This window comes from Aquarana catesbeiana, unplaced genomic scaffold, assembly GCF_042186555.1.
Source record: "Aquarana catesbeiana isolate 2022-GZ unplaced genomic scaffold, ASM4218655v1 unanchor228, whole genome shotgun sequence".
Taxonomy (NCBI): Eukaryota; Metazoa; Chordata; class Amphibia; order Anura; family Ranidae; genus Aquarana; species Aquarana catesbeiana.
In genome coordinates, this window is record NW_027362655.1 from 1,466,075 (window position 1) to 1,493,429 (window position 27,355).

General features: G+C 42.7%; 2 protein-coding genes across 2 annotated transcripts in view; both read left to right on the forward strand.

Annotated features, from left to right (window-relative positions):
• The window catches only part of LOC141121725 (uncharacterized), a 242,457-nt gene extending 229,764 nt beyond the window's left edge, over positions 1-12,693 (forward strand). Inside the window, exon 23 of the mRNA XM_073611436.1 lies at positions 11,591-12,693. Within this exon, the coding sequence (XP_073467537.1) occupies positions 11,591-12,367 (777 nt within the window). The 3' untranslated portion in view covers positions 12,368-12,693. The remainder of the gene's footprint in view (positions 1-11,590) is intronic.
• LOC141121726 (transcription factor che-1-like) lies at positions 12,583-13,894 on the forward strand (the record flags this gene model as incomplete). Its single annotated transcript, XM_073611437.1, has 1 exon — positions 12,583-13,894. A coding segment is annotated over one exon (291 nt), but the record flags the coding sequence as incomplete, so codon positions are not given.
• Between the last annotated feature and the right edge of the window lie 13,461 nt (positions 13,895-27,355).

A 27,355-nucleotide genomic window follows, 5' to 3' on the forward strand; every position in this document is an offset into this window, starting at 1 on the left:
CCATTCCTGTAAAATATCTACCTTACAGGGCTACCACAGAAAATAACTAAAAACAGTAAAAAAAAACTCCTATGCAACCAGCTATTTAACAGAGACATTTTTTTACATATAGAAAAGTTGTAAAGACACAGAACACGAGTTGAAAACAAAGGTATAGCTAATAAAACAGATACCCCACAAAAGGAATCATTTTGGTAAAGTGAATCTAAAAATACATCCTAAAGCATAAAATATATATCACCCCACTCATAATGAAGATGTTAAACATAAATTGCAAGGATGTAATGTTCACATAGGAATGGTAGTGGAGATCTCTCAAAGTAAGAACACTTCCTTGAATGCTCATATAAATAAAATAATGAATCCTGGAGTGAAAAAAGCTATAAAGCAATTAATAATATATAAACTGGATCATCCACTTCATCCATAAAGACATTGTGATTCAAGATCTTCTAGATCACATAGAAGGAGGACTCATCGATGACTTCATACATTTGTTTGGAAGGATAGAACAATCCTCAGAAGTGATCATGTAGAATGACAGCGCACTGGTGTGAACCGGGACTTAGAGATCTCCACCACCATTCCTATATTAACATTACATCCTTGCAATTTATGTTTAACATCTTCATTATGAGTGGACTGATATATATATAGTCTTATGCTTTTTGGTATATTTTTGCATTTTCGTCACCAAAAAGTTCAATGTCAGGAGTTATCTGGTTTCTTAGGTATACCTTTGTTTTTAAAGTGATTGTAAAGTTTCGATTTAAAAAAAATAAAAATAACAAACATATCATACTTACCTCCACTGTGCAGTTCGTTTTGCATAGAGTGGCCCTGATCCTCGACTTCTGGGGTCCCTCGGCGGCTCTTGCGGCTCCTCCCCACGTCTGATAACCCCCTAGGAGAATTGCTCTCCCGGGGGGGGGGGGGTTAGCTTGCGGGCGCGCTCCCAAGTAGGGTTGCCACCTCATCCCTTTAAAACTGAACACATATGAATTACACAGGTTCTGAGGCTGATTAAGGTGGTAATGAAACTCACTTGGTGCCTTATCTGCTTTAAATTAGCCTCAGAACCTGTGAAATTCATATGTGTTCAGGTTTAAAGGGATGAGGTGGCAACCCTACTCCCGAGTCCAGCATTCGGCAGCCATAGACTCCGAATGCCAGACTCGACCCCGCCCCCCGGCACCCGCGTCATTGGATTTGATTGACTTCAGTGGGAGCCAATGGCTGTGACTTCATCAAGAGCCAAGAACCCCGGGCAGAGGAAGAGCACATCTCCGGCGTGGGAAATTCCAGGGCTCAGGTAAGTAAAATGGGAGGGGGGGGCGGTCACCTTGTTTTTTTAGGATGCATTAAGGTGAAAAAAAACATGAGGGTTTACAACCCCTTTAACTTAGCCCTGTAAGATATTATACAGAAATGGTTAATATAAGATGTTTCTCAGGGCTGCAGTTCCTCTGAACTCCACAAGATGGTAATCTCACTTCTACCCAGACAGGAAGTCTCTATGGAATACAGACAGGAAGTGAGGTCAGGTACAGACAGGAAATTACCTAAAGACAGGAAGTTCTATGTAGTATGAATTAGTGAGGAGACAATACTGGAAGTGGCAACAGAGGAGGTAATAAGATCTTATTTTCTATTTACACCCAGTAACCCCCCGTCATGTCCGTCCTCTTCCTCCATAGTCACTGTGATGTCTTTTATCTCCAGCAGATGATAATACACACATATATATAGTGTGGACACCTAGATTAACCCCTTCAGAGGCAGAACATTTCCCCACTTACGGGGTGGGAACATTCTCTTCATTTTGGAGATAAATTCTAGTAATATGTTCCTCTAAACAAACAGCACTGACAAAAATACACAAGACAATGACCATCCTGACCATACATGGCCTACAAAGGACAGTTATTACACTACACAGGCAGACAATGGATAATCATTAAATATGCAGCTAACACAATGGTGGAGTGCAGGGGTCAGGAGTATGGAGCATAGAGCCCCTTACATTGCTGGTCAGGAGGAAGAAAACATTCCCCAGCCTGCCATGAAGAATATGTTCCATCATTGGTGTCAGAGGGAGGGAAATTCTGAGGGAAGTAGAGGAACTGAGGGGTCTCTGAGGAGGTAGTGGGACTAAAAGACTCTGGGAGCCTCCGAGGGTTTTCTGCATCTGAAGGACTCTGGGACCCCTGAGGAGGAAGTGTAGCTGAAGGACGCTGGGGACCTGTTAGGTAGTAATAGGGTTGAACGACTCTGAGAAGTTAGTGGGGCTGAAGGGCTATGGGGGTTTCTGAGGGAGTTGTCAGATTGCAAGGCTCTGAGGTAAGAGAGGGTTTTAGGGCTTATAGGGACTCTTGGTCTTTGATGGCCCTCCCACCCAACCTGCGCTTACTTCTCTGAACTGTGAAGGAAGCCTTCACCTCACCATCTCTTTGGTCAAGAAATATGTTGCAGGACATAAAATAGAACAAAGGAGGACACTTTGAGGAGTTCTTTTTGCACAGCATCAATTACTGGTTGGCCAGTCCAATACCTTCATATGACGCAGTTTCTGGCAGTGCCCGATGCTGAAATTCAGAACCCCAGGAACCCACTGCCACTCTGTACAATGTCCTGGATACTACAGCATACTTGACAACCAGGAAAACAAACCCCTCCCCCAGCTGTCCTCCTCCTACCCACACTGGGCTTCCCTTGGAGGAAAGAGAACAGACTCCTCCCCCACAGCTCTCTACTCCACCAGCAGCATCCTCTTGTTATCAGATCAAATCCCTTCTCTTACTGCGGAGAGTGACAGTAATTCTTACTTTCATTTCTCAAAGTTATCCGTCTACAAGGAGACCTGTATAGATCAAATGACGGCACCAATGAGGATGGAGGAGGACCGGAGTCACATGACTGAGAAGATACTAAACTTCACTCTGGAGATCATCTACCTGCTGACCGGAGAGGTGAGGAGGATTCTGGGAGGTCACATGACATCACTCTTATCTCTATTAATAAAACACAGACGTGACCGGAGAGGTGAGGAGGATTCTGGGAGGTCACATGACATCACTCTTATCTCTATTAATAAAACACAGACCTGACTGGAGAGGTGAGGAGGATTCTGGGAGGTCACATGACATCACTCTCACCTCTATTAGCCACTTACTGGGCATTTTCACCCTTTTCCTTCCCAGGCCAATTTTCAGCTTTCAGCGCGCTCGCACTTTCAACGAGAATTGTGCGGTCATGCAACACTGTACCAAAATTAAATTTTTATAATTTGTTCACACAAATAGAGCTTTATTTGGTGGTATTTATTCACGACTCAGTTTTTTTATTAATTTGCGATATAAGCGAAAAAAAATGAAAATTTTGAAAAAAAATATACTGAAAAATATATTTCGTACTTTTAAAAGAAATCCAATAAAATCTAATTTTGTCATAAATTTAAGCCAAAATGTATTCTGCTACATGTCTTTGGTAAAAAAAATCCTGTTAAGTGTATAATATTTGTTTTGTGTGATGACGGACAGATGTGTGCAGATGATCATTGGGACAGATGATTTTACTGGGACATATGTGGGGGGACAGGTGTTTTTAGCGGGGAGATGTGTGTGGTGACACTGTTGTGGGGACACTATTTTGGGGACATTGGGGGTTATTTACGAAAAGCAAATCCACTTTGCACTAAAAGTGCACTTGGAAGTGCAGTTGCTCTCAATCTAAGGGGTAGATCTGAAATGAGTGGAAGCTCTGCTGATTTTATCATCCAATCATGTGCAAGCTAAAATGATGTTTTTTATTTTTATTGCATGTCCCCCTCGGATCTACAGCGACTTTACTTTCAAGTGCACTTGCAATGCAAAGTGGATTTTCCTTTAGTAAATAACCCCCATTGTGTGGGGACATGTGTGGGGATACTGAACCACTGATCAGTGTGTAAAAAGCTGTAAAAAACAGCTCATACTCACTGATCACCAGCCGGCTGCAGCGATCCGCTCTCCCTCTCCTCACTGACAACTTCCATGTGAGCAGAAGAGAGCTGAACGCCTAGCAACCGCCTCTCTATTTATGTCAAATGATGGCTTTGATTGGACACAGCCATCGTGTGATTAGGAGGGCCAATCACAGAGCCCTCCTGCCGATCTGAGATGCTCTGTGCCCGGGTGACACGAGCGCATCAGGATCGTGCTGCTGCACGGGCACGCAATCTCTCTCCTTCTGAAGGACGTTCCTGAACATCCATTCAGAAGGAGGAAGCGCCCACCTGCCCATATATGTGCAGTGGTGGGGTGGGAGGTGGTTAATAAAACACCGAGGATTCTGGGAGGTCACATGACATCACTCTTATCTTTATTAATAAAACACAGACCTGACCGGAGAGGTGAGGAGGATTCTGGGAGGTCACATGACTTCACTCTTATCTCTATTAATAAAATTCTGGGATTCTAACATTATATTTCTATTGGTTCCTCAATACAGAGATTTCCTCTTGTGAAGTCAGGTGATCATATGACCATCACAGTGCCTCCATGTGACTCCCTAAAACCTGAGAGACACAACATGGAGAAGATTCTAGAAGTCACCAAGAAGATGATGGAGCTGCTGACAGGAGAGGTGAGCGGTGCTGGGAATTCTGGGACATTATCCAGTAACAGACAAGGGATGTGTCTGGATGGTGACTGTATCATTGTGTGTGTCAGGTTCCTATAAGGTGTCAGGATGTCACTGTCTATTTCTCCATGGAGGAGTGGGAGTATTTAGAAGGACACAAGGATCTCTACAAGGACGTCATCATGGACAATCAGCCGCCTCTCACATCACCGGGTAAGAGGAGACTTTATTATAAAGGAGAGAGCAGTACGGAGGTGTAACATAAATGTAAAAGTCGGGGAGTTTTGCCGATAGCGGAGATGTGATGGGATCTGTAGAAGTTTAATTCAGTGGAATTAAAGATTATGTATTTCCTTAACCAGTCATCCATCACTGATATTTGTTCCTCAATAAGAATATGAAAAGGACAGAACCAGCCTCTAGACCAGGAGTGACACCTAGATGCCAATAAAAGTATTCCATCCTTGTAGGTTAAAAATGGTCACCTTCCTGAACCTAAAAAAGAAAACTCTTAGCCATTTCAAGTACGAGACCAGCAGGGGGCATTGAGAAGGCCCTGAACCAACTGCCAGTGTTGATTTGTGTCAAACATCAAAGGAAACAATTTTTTCTTCCATACAAACTAAAATATTAAAAATAAAAAAATTTTATTCCTGCGCTACCATGTGCGGAGGGAGAGAAAGAGAATAAAGAAAATATAAAACTGGGAAAAGCCGCCTACACTGGATCGGGTACACCCTGGCCCTAAAACATAGATAAATCAATAGAAATATGGTGCTGCGCTAATCTATTTGGAAAAATATGGTACGTAAATAAGTGAAGATGTATAAATATATATAAAATAATATAATACCAGTGCTGATATCTCTTAATCGAATTGTATTGACGATCTATAGGGTGACTGTGTAATACTAATGTGTTAATTGTAAAGCATAAAACACGTGATAGAGCAACATGTAATCAATACCATGTGCAGGGTAATCACAGATAAAAAATAATAACAGTAACCCACTTTAATAAATACATGTAAATATTGTGCAACCAAGCACACAGCAAACAAACATAACAAATAAATAAAGTGACTAGTGCAAACAGACAAGGTACAGGTGACAACTTGGCTGGAACAATGTGACAATCAACTAAAAAAGTCCACAAATAAAAGTGCATAAAAAGTGATCCTCTTAAGGCAAGTAAAGTGACTGGAACCAATGGTGATATTTTCTTTCTTCGTGCAACACACCACACAATAGTGGGCAGTGGCCCCTTACCTGCAGGTAATGGGGTGATAGCATTAGCCAATTCTAGGCATGGTGGCCTTTATTCATGCTGTAGGGGGTCATGGGGTGACGTCCCCTGATGAAGTCACGTGGGTAGTGACGTCACGCGTAGGGACGGGACAGGCACTCTATGTGGATTGGAGATACGAGCTCGCCGCTCGTCGTATTTTTTCCTTGTAATACTGTTGTTATGTGAGTACTTCTATTTGCTTAAATAAACCCAGCTTACTGCCAAACAATATCACACTATTGTGGGACCTTCCTTTGCTCTTTTCCCCATCTTGGTGACCCCGGTACACTACTTGGAGGGACGCAGTTCCCATATGAGGTTAGCGAGGATAGGATCAAAGATTGTCGCCCCCACTACTGGTTGAAGTTGGCATTCTGCCATTTGGAAGATCTCCTTATCCCTACACCATGAATAAAGGCCGCCATGCCTAGAATTGGCTAATGCTATCACCCCATTACCTGCAGGTAAGGGGCCACTACCCACTATTGTGTGGTGTGTTGCACGAAGAAAGAAAATATCACCATTGGTTCCAGTCACTTTACTTGCCTTAAGAGGATCACTTTTTATGCACTTTTATTTGTGGACTTTTTTAGTTGATTGTCACATTGTTCCAGCCAAGTTGTCACCTGTACCTTGTCTGTTTGCACTAGTCACTTTATTTATTTGTTATGTTTGTTTGCTGTGTGCTTGGTTGCACATTATTTACACATATTTATTGAAGTGAGTTACTGTTATTATTTTTATCTGTGATTACCCTGCACATGGTATTGATTACATGTTGCTCTATCACGTGTTTTATGCTTTACAATTAACACGTTAGTATTACACAGTCACTCCATAGATCGTCAAGACAATTCGATTAAGAGATATCAGCACTGGTATTATTTTATATATATTTATACATCTTCACTTATTTACGTACCATGTTTTTCCAAATGGATTAGCGCAGCACCATATTTCTATTGATTAATCTAAAATATTAGTTGCAGAGAGATGAATATAACTCCTTCTGATGGTGCACATGTTGGGCTATGTGTACATGTACATCTGTATTTGTAGTGCATTTATAATCCAGGAGAAATCCCCAAAACAGTTATATGGCACCTGATCAGGACAGCCAAGCAGTGACTGGTCTTGCTGCGATCAGTCTGACGTGCTGGTGTCAGAAATCATATCCCCGACCCAACCATCATAGCCATTCATGGATTATTCAACCTCATTCACCTTAAATACAGGATTGTCCTGTGGGCAGGGAGAGAGTGCACTAGATTGTATGTAGGATTTGTATTTGCCTGTGTGTTGTTAGCCAGCTAGATTGGAGTGGCGTCTCCCTCTATTGGTGGCCAGAGGTAGTGCGGGCTGTGAAAGTGTATAACGGTCAGTCTTACTCAAACTAAGCTCTCCCTCATTCCCTCCTACCCCAGTCAAGGTCGTATCAGTTAACTATTTACCGTGGGCTTACTTACTTGACAGGAGGCTCCACCTAGATCCCCCATCATCTGATAAACACACAGAAACAATGTATTCAGTCAGTGTGTGTGTTTCCTGCAGATGGATCCAGTAATGGGAACCCACCAGAGAGATGTCCCCATCCTCTGTATTCCCAGGATTCCACAGAGGAAGATCACACCATCCCTCACCATGATCAGGTAGATGAAGAGCAATCACTGATAGTATTATTAGGATCTGTACATTATCTGCATTGTTACAATTTATGTCATTTTTATTATATATTTAGAGTGGAAACCTGAGAGATTCTAAAGTTGAAGTTAAAGAAGAGATAAAAGAGGAGGATGACGAGGATGGAGTGATGGAGGAGTCAGAGTTTCTAAAAGGACACAAAGATCTGTACCAGGACACCATGGTGGAGTCATCCAGCTACAGAAACCCACCAGAGAGATGTCCCCATCCTCTGTATTCCCGGGAATCCACACAGGAAGATCACACCATCCCTCAGTGTTATAAGGTTGGTGGGATAAAGCTTATAAAACACAGACTCATGGAGATGATGTGTGGATTTTTTATGTGATGTCACAGTAATTAAGCTTATATTTTACAGATGATATTCTCTCTCATTTTCTTGATTTAGAGTGGAGATCCGATCGATATAGAATTTGAGGTTAAAGCAGAAGAAGAAGAGAGGTATGTGAGGGATGATCAGCAGTCTATGGAGGAGGATGGAATAACGGGGACATTTTTAGAGGAGGACACTCCTACCGAGATCACCACAGGTGGGTCATTAACACTAAATACATTCCTCCACCCATACTGCTCACTGATTGGTCCAGAGTAGGGCGGGGACTGGGTGATATCAGCCTGTAATACCCTGGTCACTTTCCTGAGCTGTGTTCCCCGTCCTGTATTCCTGTATTTCTCTTGGATAATCTTCCTTCTCTGTACTGCAGACACAATTTATGTATCTAGACTGGATTTATGGAGATTCTGGGGTTCAGCTGACAGCAAAATGTTCATTTTCACCATAAGTGTTACTACACCTAGGCATCTGGGGTATGTGCTTAAGGTCTTCTGTCCCATACCCGGGTATGGCAAGATGTTTGACAGACAATGTTCCCAATGTTACTTGTTCTGCTGTCTGCCCACAGATTCTGCAGCACCCATACCCCCCCCCCCCTCCATTCACTGGCCAACCCAGGATTCAGGTGGAAACAGCAAATTTAACTCCCTTTGGTTTTTTGGAATGTTTTTCATGGAAGATCTGTATGGATCTATTGTGGACCAAAGCAATTGATATGCCAATCAATATATTGCCGCAAACCCAAATTAGAGCCTATCTGTCAACATGGGTGTTACTAAAAAGAATGAGTTGCGGTCATATTTGTCCACAGACCCGATTCACCAAATGCCCGTGAACTCTATTGACATGACCAGGGTTAGATACGAAAAAATTATGCAATTTATGCACTTCAACGACAATGAACTCTGTTGTCCTTGGGGTGACCCTGAATAAGATCACCTCCACAAAATTCGGCCCCTCATAAAACACTTTAACCAAAATTTGCAGCCTTGTACACGGCCCAACAAGCTGTCTGCGTAGATGAATCCCTGATTACGTTTTCTGGCCACCTTGTATTCAAACAGTTTCTCTCCAGCAAGCTTGCCAGATATGGGGTCAAAATGTATAAGCTCTGTGACAGGGCAGCAGGTTACACATGGAGTTTTTTGGTTTACGAGGAAAAAGATAGTTATGTGGAGCCCCACGACTACCCAGACTACATAGGGAGCGCTTGTAAGATTGTTTGAGACTTGGTGTCACCCTTATTCGGAAAGGGGTAGCATTTATATGTGGACAATTATTACTCAAAGCGTCAGGAAGAATTTGATTCTTCCTAAAACTCCAGGAAGAGATCGTCACTGCACTTTTGTGTCCAGAAGATGCTGTGGCCTCAATTTCCCAATTAAGATGCAGTGAGCTAGCTGCATGAGAGGCATTTTCCGAATGTCCTCCCTTGTACCTCTACCCAAAGAGCACCCCAAAACAGATGTTGTGTCTGTAGGAAATGCAGATATAGGTGAGATCCCCGCTATTTTTTTCCCTCCTGTACTGGCCAACCTGGTCTCTGCATTGGGGACTGTTTCCATCACTACCACACAAACTAGGGGAATATTAGTATAGGGTACAGCACGGCACAGTTTAGGGCACACATTCTCGAAAGATGTTAGATACTCAGGAAACTGGCTATCACATTTTGAGAGACACAAGCCTGGAATGTTTATTGTTTTTTACAGTTAAAAAAAAGTGTAAAAAAAATAGTAAAAAGAAAAAACAAAGTAAAAACCACAAAAAAAGCCAAAAATAGTTGTTGTTTTATGTGAGTTAATGTTCTGTTGTTATTGTGTTTATGGTTAACCACTGTTTGATTTGCAGGTACACCATTCAGCTGCAGTACTGATCAGTTTATTTTGACAGCAACAGAGTTTGCTTTCAGAATACATACGCCAGTGATCGCAGCACTGTAGGAGGTGGTTTCATCACCACAGTTAAAAAAGAACTTTTTTTTTACCATTTTTCAAACACTTGTGACAAAAAATTAAATATTCAATGGGCTCAACGTGCCTCTCAATTTGGAGGTAATTTTGGGGGGTTGTACTGCCCTGCCATTTTAGCACCTCACGAAATGAGATGGGCAGTCAGAATGTAAAATCTGCGTAAATTCCTGTATACATACCATAGTTTGTAGACACTGTAACTTTTGCTCAAAGCAATCAGTATACATTTTTTTTTTTTACCAAAGACATGTAGTTGAATACATTTTGCCCAAAATGTATGTCAAAATTTGAGTTTTGCTGGATATTTTTTATAGCAAAAAGTAGAAAATATTGTTTTTTTGTTTTTTTTCAAAATTTTCAGTCTCTTTTCATTTATATCGCAAAAATAAAAATCCCAGTGGTGATCAAATGCCATCAAAAGAAAGCTCTATTTGTGGGAAAAAACAATATTTGGGTAAAGCATCGCATTAACACGCAATTCCCATTTAAAGTAGCGTAGTGCCAAATTGCAAAAAATGCTCTGGTTATGAAGGGGGTAAAACTTTCTGGGGCGGAAGTGGTTAAACAGAAAGTGATAATGAGGGAGCAAGCAATAACCCAATGATGGTGGTCTTCAGGATCAGTCCAATCTTCATCTTGGTTGTTCTCCCCCCCACCCTCACTCTCTGGTGGGGCTCAGCTCCGCTGTTATTCATGACTAAATCATGGACTAAATAAGGAAGTACAGTACTTCTTGTGTTGGGAAGATGGCAATGAGTGATAGAGAGGGGGGCACTCGTCCTATAATCCCCTCATCACTGTCACTCCTATAAAAGACAGTTCTCGTTGTTTCCTCACTCTCTGACTAAGGTCGATGAATAAAGAAATGAACTGGTAGGAGATCAGAGGACCCATTTACTAGTTACCTTGAGGGCGGAATTGTAAGATCCTCAGAGACAAAGCTGCCTGATGGGGGCGGAGTCCTGGTTTAGGGGAACCAATCTGCTCATGTCTAGTAATAATTTTTTTTATTTCTATTTTAGTAGATGGACGGGAGATGATGAACACCTCAGAGGATTGTCTCACTTTGTCTCCAGAATGTAAAGTAGAAGATGAGGACATCACACTGTATAGTCCAGGAGAAAACCCGGCTACCTCAAATGTCCATCCGGCACCACTCAGTGTATCTACATCATATTCCTCTTATCCTGAGGAACCTCATACTGTGAGGGACAGTGCCGTCCTTCCAACAGATAAGAGATTTTCCTGCACTGAGTGCGGAAAGTGTTTCCGTTCTCAACACAATTTTAATGTGCATAAAAGATCTCACACAGGAGAGAAGCCGTATTCCTGTCCTGAGTGTGGGAAATGTTTTTCACAGAAGTCCAGTCTTTACACATATCAGAAATCTCACACCGGCGAGAAGCCGTATTCCTGTCCTGAGTGCGGGAAATGCTTTTCATTGAAGTGCAATCTTTACACACATCAGAGATGTCACACAGAGGAAAAGCTGTATTCCTATACTGAATGCGGGAAATGTTTTTCACAGAAGACCAGTCCATACACATATCAAAGATCTCACACGGGGGAGAAGCCACTTTCCTGTCCTGAGTGCGGGAAATGTTTTTCAAACAAGTACAATCTTTACACTCATCAGAGATCTCACATGGGGGAGAAGCCTTTTTCCTGTCCTGAGTGCATGAAATGTTTTTCACGGAAGTCCCATCTTTACACACATCAGAGATCTCACACGGGGGAGAAACCCTTTTCCTGTGCTGAATGTGTGAAAAGTTTTTCAGATGAGGCCAATCTTTCCAGACATCAGAGATCTCATACAGGGAAGAAGCCGTATTCCTGTCCTGAGTGTGGGAAATGTTTTTCACAGAAGTCCAGTCTTTACACACATCAGAGATCTCACATAGGGGAGAAGCCGTTTTCCTGTCCTGAGTGTGGGAAATGTTTTTCATTGAAGTACAATCTTTACACACATCAGAGATCTCACACAGGGGAGAAGCCGTATTCCTGTCCTGAATGCGGGAAATGTTTTTCACAGAAGTCCCATCTTTACACACATCAGAGATCTCACACAGGGGAGAAGCTACTTTGCTGTCCTGAGTATGGAAAATGTTTTTCAGACAAGTACAATCTTTACACACAACAGAGATCTCACAGCGGGAAGAAGCCTTTTTCCTGTCCTGAGTGTGGGAAATGTTTTTCACGGAAGCACCATCTTTACACACATCAGAGATCTCACACGGGGGAGAAGCCTTTTTCCTGTCCTGAATGTGGGAAATGTTTTTCAGATGAGGCCAATCTTTCCAGACATCAGAGACTGCACACGGGAGAGAAGCCGTATTCCTGTCCTGAGTGTGGGAAATGTTACTCACAGAAGTCCCATCTTTCTAAACATCAGAGATCTCACATGGGGAGAAGCCACTTTCCTGTCCTGAGTGAAGGAATTGTTCCTCACTGAAGTCCTGTCTTTCTGTACATCAAGTATCCCACACAACCCTCGAGGTGTATTAGTGCCTTAAGTGCGGGAAATGTCTTCTCTATGAATGTTGCTGGACATCACAGCTCTCATGTGGGGAAGAAGCACACCCTGATATACACCTCAGATATACTCCATGGCTGATCATCGTGTAAGAAACAGTTCTTCTTAGAAGGCAGTGATGTCTTTAATTAATATATGGCTCCTTTTCGGGCTTTACAATCAAATGGGATAAACCAGTTGTTTTACCTGTAGACCCCCTGGTGACCAATCTGCCAAATTCAGCCTCCTGTCCTGAATGTGGGAAATGTTTTTCAGATGAGGCCAATCTTTCCAGACATCAGAGATCTCACACGGGGGAGAAGCCGTATTCCTGTCCTGAGTGTGGGAAATGTTACTCACAGAAGTCCCATCTTTCTAAACATCAGAGATCTCACATGGGGAGAAGCCACTTTCCTGTCCTGAGTGAGGGAATTGTTCCTCACTGAAGTCCTGTCTTTCTGTACATCAAGTATCCCACACAACCCTCGAGGTGTATTAGTGCCTTAAGTGCGGGAAATGTCTTCTCTATGAATGTTGCTGGACATCACAGCTCTCATGTGCGGAAGAAGCACACCCTGATATACACCTCAGATATACTCCATGGCTGATCATCGTGTAAGAAACAGTTCTTCTTAGAAGGCAGTGATGTCTTTAATTAATATATCACTGCCTTCTAAGATCCACCGGTACAGTTAATAGTAATTTATCACTTCTATAGTAAATGTAATAATCCTACATATAATTTGATAAATAAGATTTGGACTATTATTCAAAAAGAAACTCATTATGAGGGATATACCCAATATATTCCTATATGGGATAATTTGCAATTGGCTGAGGTTGCAAAGCTTAAACATTTTGATCCATGGAAGAATGCTGGAATTCAACTTTTTGATAATGATGTTTTTCAACCATTTGATAAACTGGCAGAAAGATATCATTTCTCTAATAAATTATTTTTTCAGTATCTACAACTACAACATGCTTTGCAGAATCAAGCAAGGACTTTTTTTTATTAATTTTAACTTTGGCAGTAACTGCAAAACATTATAAACAGGGAATTATAGGGAGTATATATTCTTTTCAAATGAAGATAGAACTAATCCACTAGAGAACAGCTTTGGGCGGTGGTGTAGGGATCTAGAGACACTTAGTGATGAAGAGTGGGAACAAGCTTTGAAGACTCTATTTGAAGTATCCTTATCCCCCTCACAATGTCTAAAACAGCTATTTATTATCCATAGAGCTCAATATACCCCTTTAAATCTATACTCTTGGAGTAAAGCAGATACACCAAACTGTCCAAGGTGCATCACTGATACAGGTACACTTATACATATGCTGTGGCGATGTCCCGAATCTCATCACGACTGGGTGGGTGTTTTTGATACTTTAAAAAAAAAATGACAGACCCTGTCACTCGGGTATCCTGCAGGTTGAAGGACTATGGCTTTAAGAAATTGGGAAAGTCTTCAGACACTGATGCATGCATCTTCTCCTTTCTGGATTTATCCAGTGCAAGGGCCTCTCACATGGATATTTATGTTCAATGCCAAGTGGAGCATCTGGAGTTTGCTCCTTAGGAGGGGGTCCTTTCATGGCCTGGATAACCTGTTGGCAGCAATGTGGTTCCCAGAGGTGAAGGATGCGGTTTCTGGTGGCCACCAGCGGGTGTCTCCCAGCAGACAGAAGATCTCAGTAATTAGGCTCCACCTAAAGCTGGCTGCTGGGAAAGTATATAATTCCTTCCTTTCATCGGTGCCTCAGTGTTCTACCTGTGTAAGCCAGGTAGATCACTGCTTGATCCTGTATTCTATATACTCTACCGTGAATTTGGTTTCCTGCATCCTGTTACCTAATCTCTGCTTCCCTTCATTTCATTACCATTCCAGTCATGGTCATTCCCTGTTTATGTGAGCTTCCCTCCATTTCTACACAGTGTAATATAGTTAGGTTGGTTATTTACTTCACTGACACATGTATTTTCACTTTTGCTTTGTTTATGGTCTGTGGGTGTTTTGTGCCATGATAAACTCTGCATAATCATACTCAGTCAGATTCCAGCTTTAGTAGGCACAGACGACAGATCTTGTCATCCCTGCTGTCACTGTATACCTGCATTCAGTATTGCTTACAAGGGCTTGTATATGACATGTTCTTCACCACTGCACTCTGTACCTTGGTCTGTATATGCCATGTTCCTGACCATTACTTTACCTCACCACTGCACTATGTATGCTGGGCTGCATATGCTTTGCTCCTGACCACTGCACTGTGTACCCTGGGCTGTATATGACATGTTCCTGACTGCACTCTATACACAGGGCTGTATATGACATGATCCTGACCACTGCACTCTATACACAAGGCTGTATATGACATGTTCCTGACCCTTGCACGCTATACACAGGGCTGTATTTGAGATGTTCCTGACCAGTGCACTCTCTACACAGGGCTGTATATGACATGTTCCTGACCACTGCACTCTATACACAGGGCTGTATATGACATGTTCCTGACCACTGCACTCTATACACAGGGCTGTATATGACATGTTCCTGACCACTGCACTCTATACACAGGGCTGAATATGATATGTTCCTGACCACTTCACTCTATACACAGGGCTTTATATGGCATGTTCCTGAACACTGCACTCTATACACAGGACTGTATATGACATGTTCCTGACCACTGCACTCTATACACAGGGCTGTATATGACATGTTCCTGACCACTGCACTCTATACACAGGGCTGTATATGACATGTTCCTGACTGCACTCTATACACAGGGCTGTATATGGCATGTTCCTGACCACTGCACTCTATACACAGGGCTTTATATGGCATGTTCCTGACCACTGCACTCTATACACAGGGCTGTATAAGACATGTTCCTGACCACTACACTCTATACACAGGGCTGTATATGGCATGTTCCTGACCACTGCACTCTATACACAGGTCTGTATATGACATGTTCCTGACCCCTGCACGCTATACACAGGGCTGTATTTGAGATGTTTCTGACCACTGCACTCTCTACACAGGGCTGTTTATATGGCGTGTTCCTGACTAGGGATGGGCCGAACACTCCCCGATTCGGTTCGCATCCAGAACATGCAAACGAACCGAAAGTTTGCACGAACATTTGAACACCATTAAAACCTATGGGACTCGAACGTGAGAAATCAAAAGTGTGAATTTTAAAGGCTAATATGCAAGTTATTGTCCTAAAAAGTGTTTGGGGACCCGGGTGCTGCCCCAGGGGACATATATCAATGGAAAAAAAAGTTTTAAAAACTGACCTTTTTTCGGGAGCAGTGGCTTAAAGTGAAAAAATAAAAGTGAAACATTCCTTTAAATATCGTACCTGGGGGGTGTCAATAGTATGCCCGTAAAGTGGCCCATGCTTAGAACTAGCACTCTATACACAGGGCTGAATATGATATGTTCCTGACCAATGCACTCTATACACAGGACTGTATATGGCATGTTCCTGACTACTGCACTCTATACACAGGGCTGTATATGACATGTTCCTGACCACTGCACTCTATACACAGGGCTGTATATGACATGTTCTTGACCACTGCAGTCTACACACAGGACTGTATATGACATGTTCCTGACCCCCACACTCTATACACAGGGCTGTATATGGTATGTTCTTGACCACTGCACTCTATACACGGCTTTATATGGCATGTTCCTGACCACTCCACTCTATACACAGGGCTGTATATGACATGTTCCGGACCACTGCATTCTATACACAGGGCTTTATATGGCATGTTCCTGACCACTCCACTCTATACACAGGGCTGTATATGACATGTTCCTGACCACTGCACTCTATACACAGGGCTGTATATGACATGTTTCTGACCCCTGCACGCTATACATAGGGCTGTATTTGAGATGTTCCTGACCACTGCACTTTCTACACAGGGCTGTTCCTGACTAGGGATGGGCCGAACACCCCCCGATTCGGTTCGCATCCAGAACATGCGAACGGACCGAAAGTTTGCGCGAAAATTCGAACACCGTTAAAACCTATGGCACTCGAACGTGAGAAATCAAAAGTGCGAATTTTAAAGGCTAATATGCAAGTTATTGTCCTAAAAAGGGTTTGGGGACCCGGGTGCTGCCCAGGGGACATATATCAATGGAAAAAAGTTTTAAAAAACGTATGTTTTTTCGGGAGCAGTGACTTTAATGATGCTTGAAGTGAAAAAATAAAAGTAAAATATTCCTTTAAATGTTGTACCTGGGGGGTGTCTATAGTATGCCTGTAAAGTGGCCCATGCTTAGAACAGTCCCTGCACAAAATAACATTTCTCAAGGAATAAAAGTCTATTAAAACTGCTTGAGGCTTTAATGTAATGTTGGGTCCCGGCAATATGGATGAAAATCAGTGAGACAAACGGCATGGGTACCCCCTCCCCCCAGCCCATTACCAGGCTCTTTGGGTATTGTATGGATTTTAAGGGGAACCCTGCACCCAAATTAAAAAAAGAAAGGGCGTGGGGCCCCCAGGCCCTATATACTCTGAACAGCAGTATACAGGCGGTGCAAACAAGACAGGGACTGTAGGTTTGTTCTTATGTGGAATCTGTATATTGGAACAGGTACATTTTGTAAGTGTAGCTCCAGCCAAAAAATCTATTTTAAAGCTTTTTGGAAAACATAGGGAAGGGTTATCACCCCTGTAACATTTGTTTTGCTGTCTGTGCCCCTGTTCGGAAGATTCCACCTCACTTTTTGTCCCAATGACAATTGGATTTTGAAAATTTGGGGTTTTTAAGGGAAACGAGGATTGGTGATAAATCAGTGGAGGAGTCACATTTTTCCCATATTAACTCTTACAGAAGATAATTTCCCTTCCTAGGGGTAGATTTCCTCTCACTTCTTGTTGTCTCCCTCTGTTTGTAAGTTGGATTTTTGAAAATAGGGGACCGCCTGTATATACTATATAGCCTGCCCTATACACTCTGTGGAAAATTGGGCCTTAGGTGTTGGTGGTACCAGAACACTGTGACAAAAAGGAACAAATTCCCCAAATGGGGTTTTTAGGCAGCAAAAAAGAGGGTAGAAGGCCAATATGTAAAAATATAAATTTTATTGTACAAAAGTAGCTTCAACACACTGGTTAAAAAGAATGAGCTCCAATAAGGGTATTTACCAATACATGACACTCAGCACATACACTGTAAGCACATGTTCATAACAACATAGCATATGCGTTGACGTATATCAGAATTGTAGACCTGACGCGTTTCGACCTATATATTCCAGGTCTTCTTCAAAGGTCAATCTGCTAAAATTATACCACAAAAATGCATGTGTCAAAAATTGAATATATATATTTGAAAACAGGTATACCACATGTTGATATGGCATATTTACCCAATGATGAGTGTCCTAGAACAAGGAGCTTTCTGTTGAGGAGATCCCTTTAAAATCGAAAAATTGCCTGTTCACTTTCCCCCAGAGGTCCCATGGCACCACCGCCGCAGCCCCTATTCCCAGGGGGAGATCCCAAAGATGTGGCTTACAAGAGATCACACTGTGAGACGCCCCCTATCTGTAAGCACAGACCACTCGGTCGGTCAGATGGGGAGGACACCTGCAGCAACAACCCAGGAAGGAAAAAACAACAAAATCGGGATAATATACATTAATATGCACTCCAACGTAGAGTCTAAAAAATGTATATGTGTTTGTATCTGCTTGGTTGTAAAATACCATAGATACATATGTACACCCATTACATTGGCCGTAGCCTACGCATACTAGGTGTGTATGTCTGTGCGTAGAAAAGTCCACACACACATATACATATGTGTATACACATATATATATATATACCATACTTGTGGTTTAAGATACCTATTTTAGTATAGAAAAAATCGCGGAGTGCATACATAGGGTAAATAAAATGCAAGATTAAGGGGGAAGTAGTTGATTCCATAATGATACCTCAACCATGTAGGTGAAGGGGTGTGAATAGAATGAAGATGACACCCTCTTCAAAGAGGAAGCCTATAAGTTACAAACTAGACTGCTAGCACGAGGCTACAGCCGCTCTTGCTTACGAAAAGGATATAATAGAGCAATTGCACAATCCCGGTCGGAACTTTTATCCAAAAAAAAGCCAATGGATGGTACCAACACTGGCCCCACCAGGATCATTTTACGATTCTCTAGACAACATCAGGTGGTCAATAATATCATCCAAAAACATTGGCCCATACTGATGAATGACCCAAAGGTCCGCAATTTTATCTCCAATAAACCATCAATTACTTATAAGCGCGCTATCTCGTTAAGAGATAGATTAGTTCAAAGCGAGTTTAAAGATGAATTAAAAAGATCCAAACATTGTTCAATCTTGGGGTCCTTTCCTTGCGGACATTGTTCTACCTGTCAATATATTAGACGTGACAAAATCTTCCGTCTTCCAAATGGGGCATTGTTTAAGCCTAAACATTTCACTAATTGTCAAACAAGAGGGATTGTATACCTTATGTCTTGTGAATGTGGGGCTTATTATGTTGGCAAGACCAAACAGGAATTCCACCGCCGCATGTCCAAGCATATTTATCATATGCAGATTGGTAACCACTACCTACCATTGGGCCGACATGTAGTGTCAGTACACAATTATAGAATGCCAAAAGTGTCCTTCACCGCCCTCGATCGGGTACATATACCAAATCGAGGCGGTGATTGGAACAAAATCCTGTTGCAACATGAACAAAAGTGGATATTTCAATTAAATGCCACTTCGTTCCCGGGATTAAATGATGCTATATCATTTGCCCCGTTTCTAAAAGGGTTTGTTTCGGGCAAGACCCAATAAGGTCCTCCTTGCCCTTTGTCAGTAATAGAAAGCAATTGTGCCTCTTATGGTTTTTTCCTCTGTTCCATTTTCCGACCATTTCTCCATGTTCTTCCCTTTTTTTTTCCCCCTTCTTCTCTCTTTCTTCCCCCCCCCCCTGATAGCCTAGGGACATTTATGATTATTTATGCATTGATTCTGTGTTTTTTTTGGATATTCAGTATATATTTTTTTGCATTTTATTTCATTTTTTGTTGTTTCTTTTTTGTTCTAAACATGTGTTTTATTTTATTTTTCATATACTCAGGCATGTGAATTCACTCTACATACATGGATATCTCATGTGTAATTCTCTTCGTCAATTAATGTATGCATTAATATAAGATGATATGTTTACATATGTGATTTTGTATATCAATCTTATTCTCTTTTGATCCTGTACAATAATCGAATCTTTGTCCCCCTCATGTTCTGTTTCCCTTCCCCCCACGAGTAGTCATTATGGCTGCTGCCGCTGCCCACGTACCAGGGCTTTTTTTTCCTAGATGTGCCTTCCCGGCAAGGTAAGGCGGGGAGGAGGGGCTCCTGCATGGTTGGCTCCTCCTCCCGCCTTCCCCCATTGGATACCCAGGCTGGTCCTGGCTACCATGTTGGGGATTTCTCCTTGCCGGCGGCGTTCAGGGACATCCCCGTACGTTTCCGCTCACTGCGCATGCGCGGGGCCCCGCGCGTACCACGTGATGCGGACGCGTCACGCAATTGCGACGGCGATGACGTCAGCGGACGGAGTCTTCACTCGCCCTGAACGCCGGGGGGACCACACGAGGCCGCCATATGGCTGCCATGCCCCCTAGCACGGTCTCCTCGGAGCGGCCCTATTGGATGGAATGTTGGCACCTGCCATCAATTAACCCGCGTCGGATTCACGCCCCAAATCAAGGGCTTATATATATTCTTTCAGCCTCTCCCAGACCACTCTGAATATCTTTCTGTCCAGCTGGCGGTTTTCTCTGCAGCTTCACATTGTAAGTACACCATTTTGTTTTTATGTCATCGCACTTTTGTTGTCCCATATACAATACTTGGTCTACTACAATGACCATATATACATTTTAAATATTTAAATGTATACAATATTTCTCTACTTTATTTTATACTTTCAGACTTGCTAAATAGTAACCTGGACGGGCGCTTACTGAGCCTGTTCAAGGTTGTGACCAATCCCGGGCTAGGTCACACCTAAGTGCAAGCACACAGGGCAACATAGTGTGGTCTTCGCACTATCTTCACCTTGTTTATTAGGTAATATATTTTGTACACTTGCCTTTTTCCCACATGTGGGCACTTTTTCACCTGTTTTCCACATTATTCACCCATCACCTCTATGTGGTTTTTGTTTTTCACACTCTTTGTGTGTTCACTTTTCATACCCCTTTGTTGTCCACATTAGGGATTCACGCTTTTTGTTTCCACACTTCCTTCCACTCCCAAGTGCTATTTTCTACTACTTACACTCTTCATTCTATTCACACCCCTTCACCTACATGGTTGAGGTATCATTATGGAATCAACTACTTCCCCCTTAATCTTGCATTTTATTTACCCTATGTATGCACTCCGCGATTTTTTCTATACTAAAATAGGTATCTTAAACCACAAGTATGGTATATATATATATATGTGTATACACATATGTATATGTGTGTGTGGACTTTTCTACGCACAGACATACACACCTAGTATGCGTAGGCTACGGCCAATGTAATGGGTGTACATATGTATCTATAGTATTTTACAACCAAGCAGATACAAACACATATACATTTTTTAGACTCTACGTTGGAGTGCATATTAATGTATATTATCCCGATTTTGTTGTTTTTTCCTTCCTGGGTTGTTGCTGCAGGTGTCCTCCCCATCTGACCGACCGAGTGGTCTGTGCTTACAGATAGGGGGCGTCTCACAGTGTGATCTCTTGTAAGCCACATCTTTGGGATCTCCCCCTGGGAATAGGGGCTGCGGCGGTGGTGCCATGGGACCTCTGGGGGAAAGTGAACAGGCAATTTTTCGATTTTAAAGGGATCTCCTCAACAGAAAGCTCCTTGTTCTAGGACACTCATCATTGGGTAAATATGCCATATCAACATGTGGTATACCTGTTTTCAAATATATATATTCAATTTTTGACACATGCATTTTTGTGGTATAATTTTAGCAGATTGACCTTTGAAGAAGACCTGGAATATATAGGTCGAAGCGCGTCAGGTCTACAATTCTGATATACGTCAACGCATATGCTATGTTGTTATGAACATGTGCTTACAGTGTATGTGCTGAGTGTCATGTAGTGGTAAATACCCTTATTGGAGCTCATTCTTTTTAACCAGTGTGTTGAAGCTACTTTTGTACAATAAAATTTATATTTTTACATATTGGCCTTCTACCCTCTTTTTTGTTGCCTAAAAACCCCATTTGGGGAATTTGTTCCTTTTTGTCTCAATCATCAGGGGTGAGCAGCACTCCCTTTCCTTCCCTGTGTCCCCCTCTTTTTCTTTGTACCAGAACACTGTAAGCCCTCAAAGTTAATCTTGGTGGGCGCTAGAACGGGCCCTGCTGTGAAATATTATATCAAGAATTGTAATTACATGCCCCTGATAAACGGGGCAGAAAAATTGGGCCTTAGGCGGTGGTGGTGGTGGTGGTGATGGTGGTGGCACTCCAGGAATGGCCTACAGTCAGGTATAGGCTTGGCTGGACTACAATGCAGTGGATATGTATTTTATGAACTGCAGCTCACTGAGTCACCTGCCTGCCTGAAAGTGTCTTTGAACACGCACTCCAGGAATGGCCTACAGTCAGGTATAGGCTTGGCTGGACTACAATGCAGGAGATATATATTTTATAAACTGCAGCTCGCTGAGTCACCTGCCTGCCTGCCTAAAAGTGTTTTTAAACACGCACTCCAGGAATGGCCTACAGTCAGGTATAGGCTTGGCTAGACTATATATATAACCTGTTTCCCCGACAATAAGACCTAGCGTGATTATCAGTGATGGCTTCAATATAAGCCCTACCCCCCAAATAAGCCCTACCTTGTTTCCCCGAAAATAAGCCCTACCCTGAAAATAAAACCTACAAGGACTTTAACTAGGGCTTATTTGGGGGGGTAGGGCTTATATTGCAGCCATCACCGACAATCATGCTAGGTCTTATTTTCAGGGAAACGGTATATATATATATATATATATACAAGCCTGTATACAGGGCTTTTTTTCTCAGAGAATAGGTGCAGTAACTCAACCATGCCCGCCACACATACATACCTGCCAAATGGCATCAATGCATACAACCCCTCCCTCCACTGCCCTCAACTTCTCCACCCTCCTTAAAAGCTCCACCATCTGTCATATTTCTTACCTTTGTTGCAATATTAAGCTGAAGCACCTATGCGGCTGTAGTACCTCCCAGCATACTATACTATACTACAGTCACTTGCAAGGGAGATCATGCAGTAGGAGCATCAACAACTGGTCACCAGGGAAAAAATGGAGACCACAGAGGGTGCAGCCTACCACGTACCCTCTCCTGCCCATGACTGCACTGAACCCTGGGCACCTGTTCTGTATCTCCCTTGTGCCTGTCTGGCACTCAGTGGGATCTGCGCAGGAGATCTGACCTGTGGGAGCTACTGGGGGATAAGCTATCACTTGTAAACGCAGAAGCTGGACTTCAATGTTACCAAGTGATAGTGGTGAGCAGGGAGCAGAAGACCTGAGCCAGAGGTGGTGGAACTGAGTTCCCCCTAGTTCCTGCTGAAAAAATGCCCTGCCTGTGTATATATATATATATATATATATATATATATATATATATATATATATAAAATTAACTGCAGCTCACAGAGTCACCTGCCTGAAAGTTTCTTTGAACACGTACTCCAGGAATGTCCTACAGTCAGGTATAGGCTTGGCTGGACTATATATATATATACAAGCCTGTATATATATATATATATATATATATATATATATATATATATATTAAATGCAATACAGCTAGCTGAATCAACTGCCTGCCTGAAGTATATTAGAAACAGTACACCAGGAACGGTCTGCAGTGAGATGAAGCTAAACTGTATACAGTGTATACATATATATATATATATATATATATATATATATATAAAGTGGGGATGGAAAGTATTCAGACCCCCTTACATTTGTCACTTTTTGTTATATTGCAGCCATTTGCTAAAATCATTTAAGTTCATTTTTTTCCTCATTAATTGTACCTACAGCACCCCATATTGACAGAAAAACACAGAATTGTTGACATTTTTGCAGATTTATTTAAAAAGAAAAACTGAAATATCACATGGTCCTAAGTATTCAGGCCCTTTGCTCAGTATTTAGTAGAAGCACCCTTTTGATCTAATACAGCCATGAGTCTTTTTGGGAAAGATGCAACAAGTTTTTCACACCTGGATTTGGGGATCCTCTGCCATTCCTCCTTGCAGATCCTCGCCAGTTGCCTCAGGTTGGATGGTAAACATTGGTGGACAGCCATTTTTAGGTCTCTCCAGAGATGCTCAATTGGGTTTAAGTCAGGGCTCTGGCTGGGCCATTCAAGAACAGTCACGGAGTTGTTGTGAAGCCACTCCTTCGTTATTTTAGCTGTGTGCTTAGGGTCATTGTCTTGTTGGAAGGTAAACCTCGGCCCAGTCTGAGGTCCTAAGCACTCTGGAGAAGGTTTTCGTCCAGGATATCCCTGTACTTGGCCGCATTCATCTTTCCCTCGATTGCAACCAGTCATCCTGTCCCTGCAGCTGAAAAACACCCCCACAGCATGATGCTGCCACCACCATGCTTCACTGTTGGGACTGTATTGGACAGGTGATGAGCAGTGCCTGGTTTTCTCCACACATACCACTTAGGATTAAGGCCAAAAAGTTCTATCTTGGTCTCATCAGACCAGAGAATCTTATTTCTCACCATCTTGGAGTCCTTCAGGTGTTTTTTTAGCAAACTCCATGTGGGCTTTCATGTGTCTTGCACTGAGGAGAGGCTTCCGTCGGGCCACTCTGCCATAAAACCCCGACTGGAGGAGGGCTGCAGTGATGGTTGACTTTCTACAACTTTCTCCCATCTCCCGACTGCATCTCTGAAGCTCAGCCACAGTGATCTTTGGGTTCTTCTTTACCTCTCTCACCAAGGCTCTTCTCCCCCCGATAGCCCAGTTTGACCGGACGGCCAGCTCTAGGAAGGGTTCTGGTTGTCCCAAACATCTTCCATTTAAGGATTATGGAGGCCACTGTGCTCTTAGGAACCTTTAGTGCGGCAGAAATTTTTTTGTAACCTTGGCCAGATCTGTGTCTTGCCACAATTCTGTCTCTGAGCTCTTCAGGCAGTTCCTTTGACCTCATGATTCCCATTTGCTCTGACATGCACTGTGAGCTGTAAGGTCTTATATAGACAGGTGTGTGGCTTTCCTAATTAAGTCCAATCAGTATAATCAAACACAGCTGGGCTCAAATGAAGGTGTAGAACCATCTCAAGGATGATCAGAAGAAATGGACAGCACCTGAGTTAAATATATGAGTGTCACAGCAAAGGGTTTGAATACTTAGGACCATGTGATATTTCAGTTTTTCTTTTTTAATAAATCTGCAAAAATGTCAACAATTCTGTGTTTTTATGTCAATATGGAGTGCTGTGTGTACATTAATGAGGAAAAAAATGAACTTAAATGATGTTAGCAATTGGCTGCAATATAACAAAACGTGAAAAATTTAGGGGGGTCTGAATACTTTCCGTCCCCATTGTATATATATATATATACTAGACTGACTGTATATATATATATGAAATACACTGCAGCTAACTGAATCAACTGACTGTCTGAAATATAGTAGAAACAGCAGTGCAGGAAAGGTCTGCAGTGAGATCTAGCTAAACTGGATACAGTGGATATATATATATAGCAGTCAGACTGTATATATATATATATATATATATATATATATATATATATATATATACCGTATTTATCGGCGTATAACACGCACTTTTTCCCCCTTAAAATCAGGGGAAAATCGTGGGTGCGTGTTATACACCAATCCCCCGCCGATTGTGACCCTTTTGGTCGTTCTCGGCGGCTTTTGGCCGTTCTCGGCAACTCTCGGCCGCTTTCAGCCATTCTCCGCGGCTCTCGGCTGCTTTCGGCCATCCTCGGCGGCTCTTGGCCGCTTTCGGCCGTTCTCGGCGGCTCTCGGACGCTTTTGGCCATTCTCACTGGCTTTCGGCGGCTCTCACAGTCCCGCTGCGTTCGAAAGCTGCCGAGAGCGGCCGAAAGGCGCCAAGTGCGTCCGAAAGCCGCCGAGAACGGCCGAGTGTGTCAGAAAGCCACCGAGAGCCGATGAGAACGGCGGCGCCATTTTTAAACGACAAGTTTGAAAATGACACAGGGACAAGGCTACAGATGGACACTGATTACACTGACACAGGCTTCAGACGGACACAGGCTACAGATGGACACTGGCTACAGATGGACACTGGCTACACTGACACTGGCTATAGATGGACACTGACACTGGCTATACTGACACTGGCTATAGATGGACACTGACAAGGATGCAATGATGGACAAGGCTGCAGATGGACACTGACAAGGCTGCATTGATGGGCATTTAAATGTAAGTTTTTTTTCCCTAAACTTCCCTCCTAAACTTGGGGTGTGTGTTATACGCCGGCGCGTGTTATACGCCGATAAATACGGTATTAAATACACTCCAGCTAACTGAATCAACTGCCCGCCTGAAGTAGATTAGAAACAGTAGAGCAGGAACGGTCTGCAGTGAGATCTAGCTTAACTGGATACAGTGGATATATATATATATAGCAGTCTGACTGTATATATATATATATATATATATATATATATATATATAAAAATGTATATATATATATTAAATACACTGCAGCTAACTGAATCAACTGCCTGCCTAAAGTAGATTAGAAATAGTACAGCAGGAACAGTCTGCAGTGAGATCTAGCTAACTGAATAAACTGCCTGCTCAAAGTAAATGAAATGACACACTCTCTCTCTCTCCCTATATCTATCTCTCTCTCTTCGCCAGCAACACACTACACAGGGCCAACGTGCTGGTGGCCTTATATAGTGTGGGGTGTGTACTTAACCCGCTGAGCCATAATTGGCCAAAGGCACCCTGCTTACGGTGCTGTGATTGGCCAAAGCATGCAGGTCATAGTCCATGCTTGGTCAATCATCAGCCAGCAATGCACTGCGATGACTCAGTGCATTATGGGCCGTGACGCACCGCTCAAATTTGGCGCGAACGGCCCATAATGTTCAATCTTCGTTGAAAGATCGAACAGCTGATGTTCGAGTCGAACTCATGTTCGACTTGAATAGTCAGCCCATCCCTATTCCTGACCACTGCACTCTATACACAGGGCTGTATATGACATGTTCCTGACCACTGCACTTTGTAACCTGGGCTGTATATGACATGTTCCTGACCCCTGCACTCTATACACAGGACTGTATATGACATGCTCCTGACCACTGCACTCTATACACAGGGCTGTATATGGCATGTTCCTGACCACTGCACTCTATACACAGGGCTTTATATGGCATGTTCCTGACCACTGCACTCTATACACAGGACCGTATATGACATGTTCCTGACCACTGCACTCTATACACAGGAATGTATATGACATGTTCCTGACCACTGCACTCTATACACAGGGCTGTATATGACATGTTCCTGACCACTGCACTCTATACACAGGGCTGTATATGACATGTTCCTGACCACTGCACTCTATACGCAGGGCTGTATATGACATGTTCCTGACCACTGCACTCTATACACAGGGCTGTATATGACATGTTCCTGACCACTGCACTCTATACACAGGGCTGTATATGACATGTCTCTGACCACTGCACTCTGTATTATGAGAGTTTAGTTAGGATTTTGTGAAGAGTGAGAACATCAAGATTATCTTTGAACTCATAAGTCCATGAGTATGATCTCAGTCATCAGTATGAAAC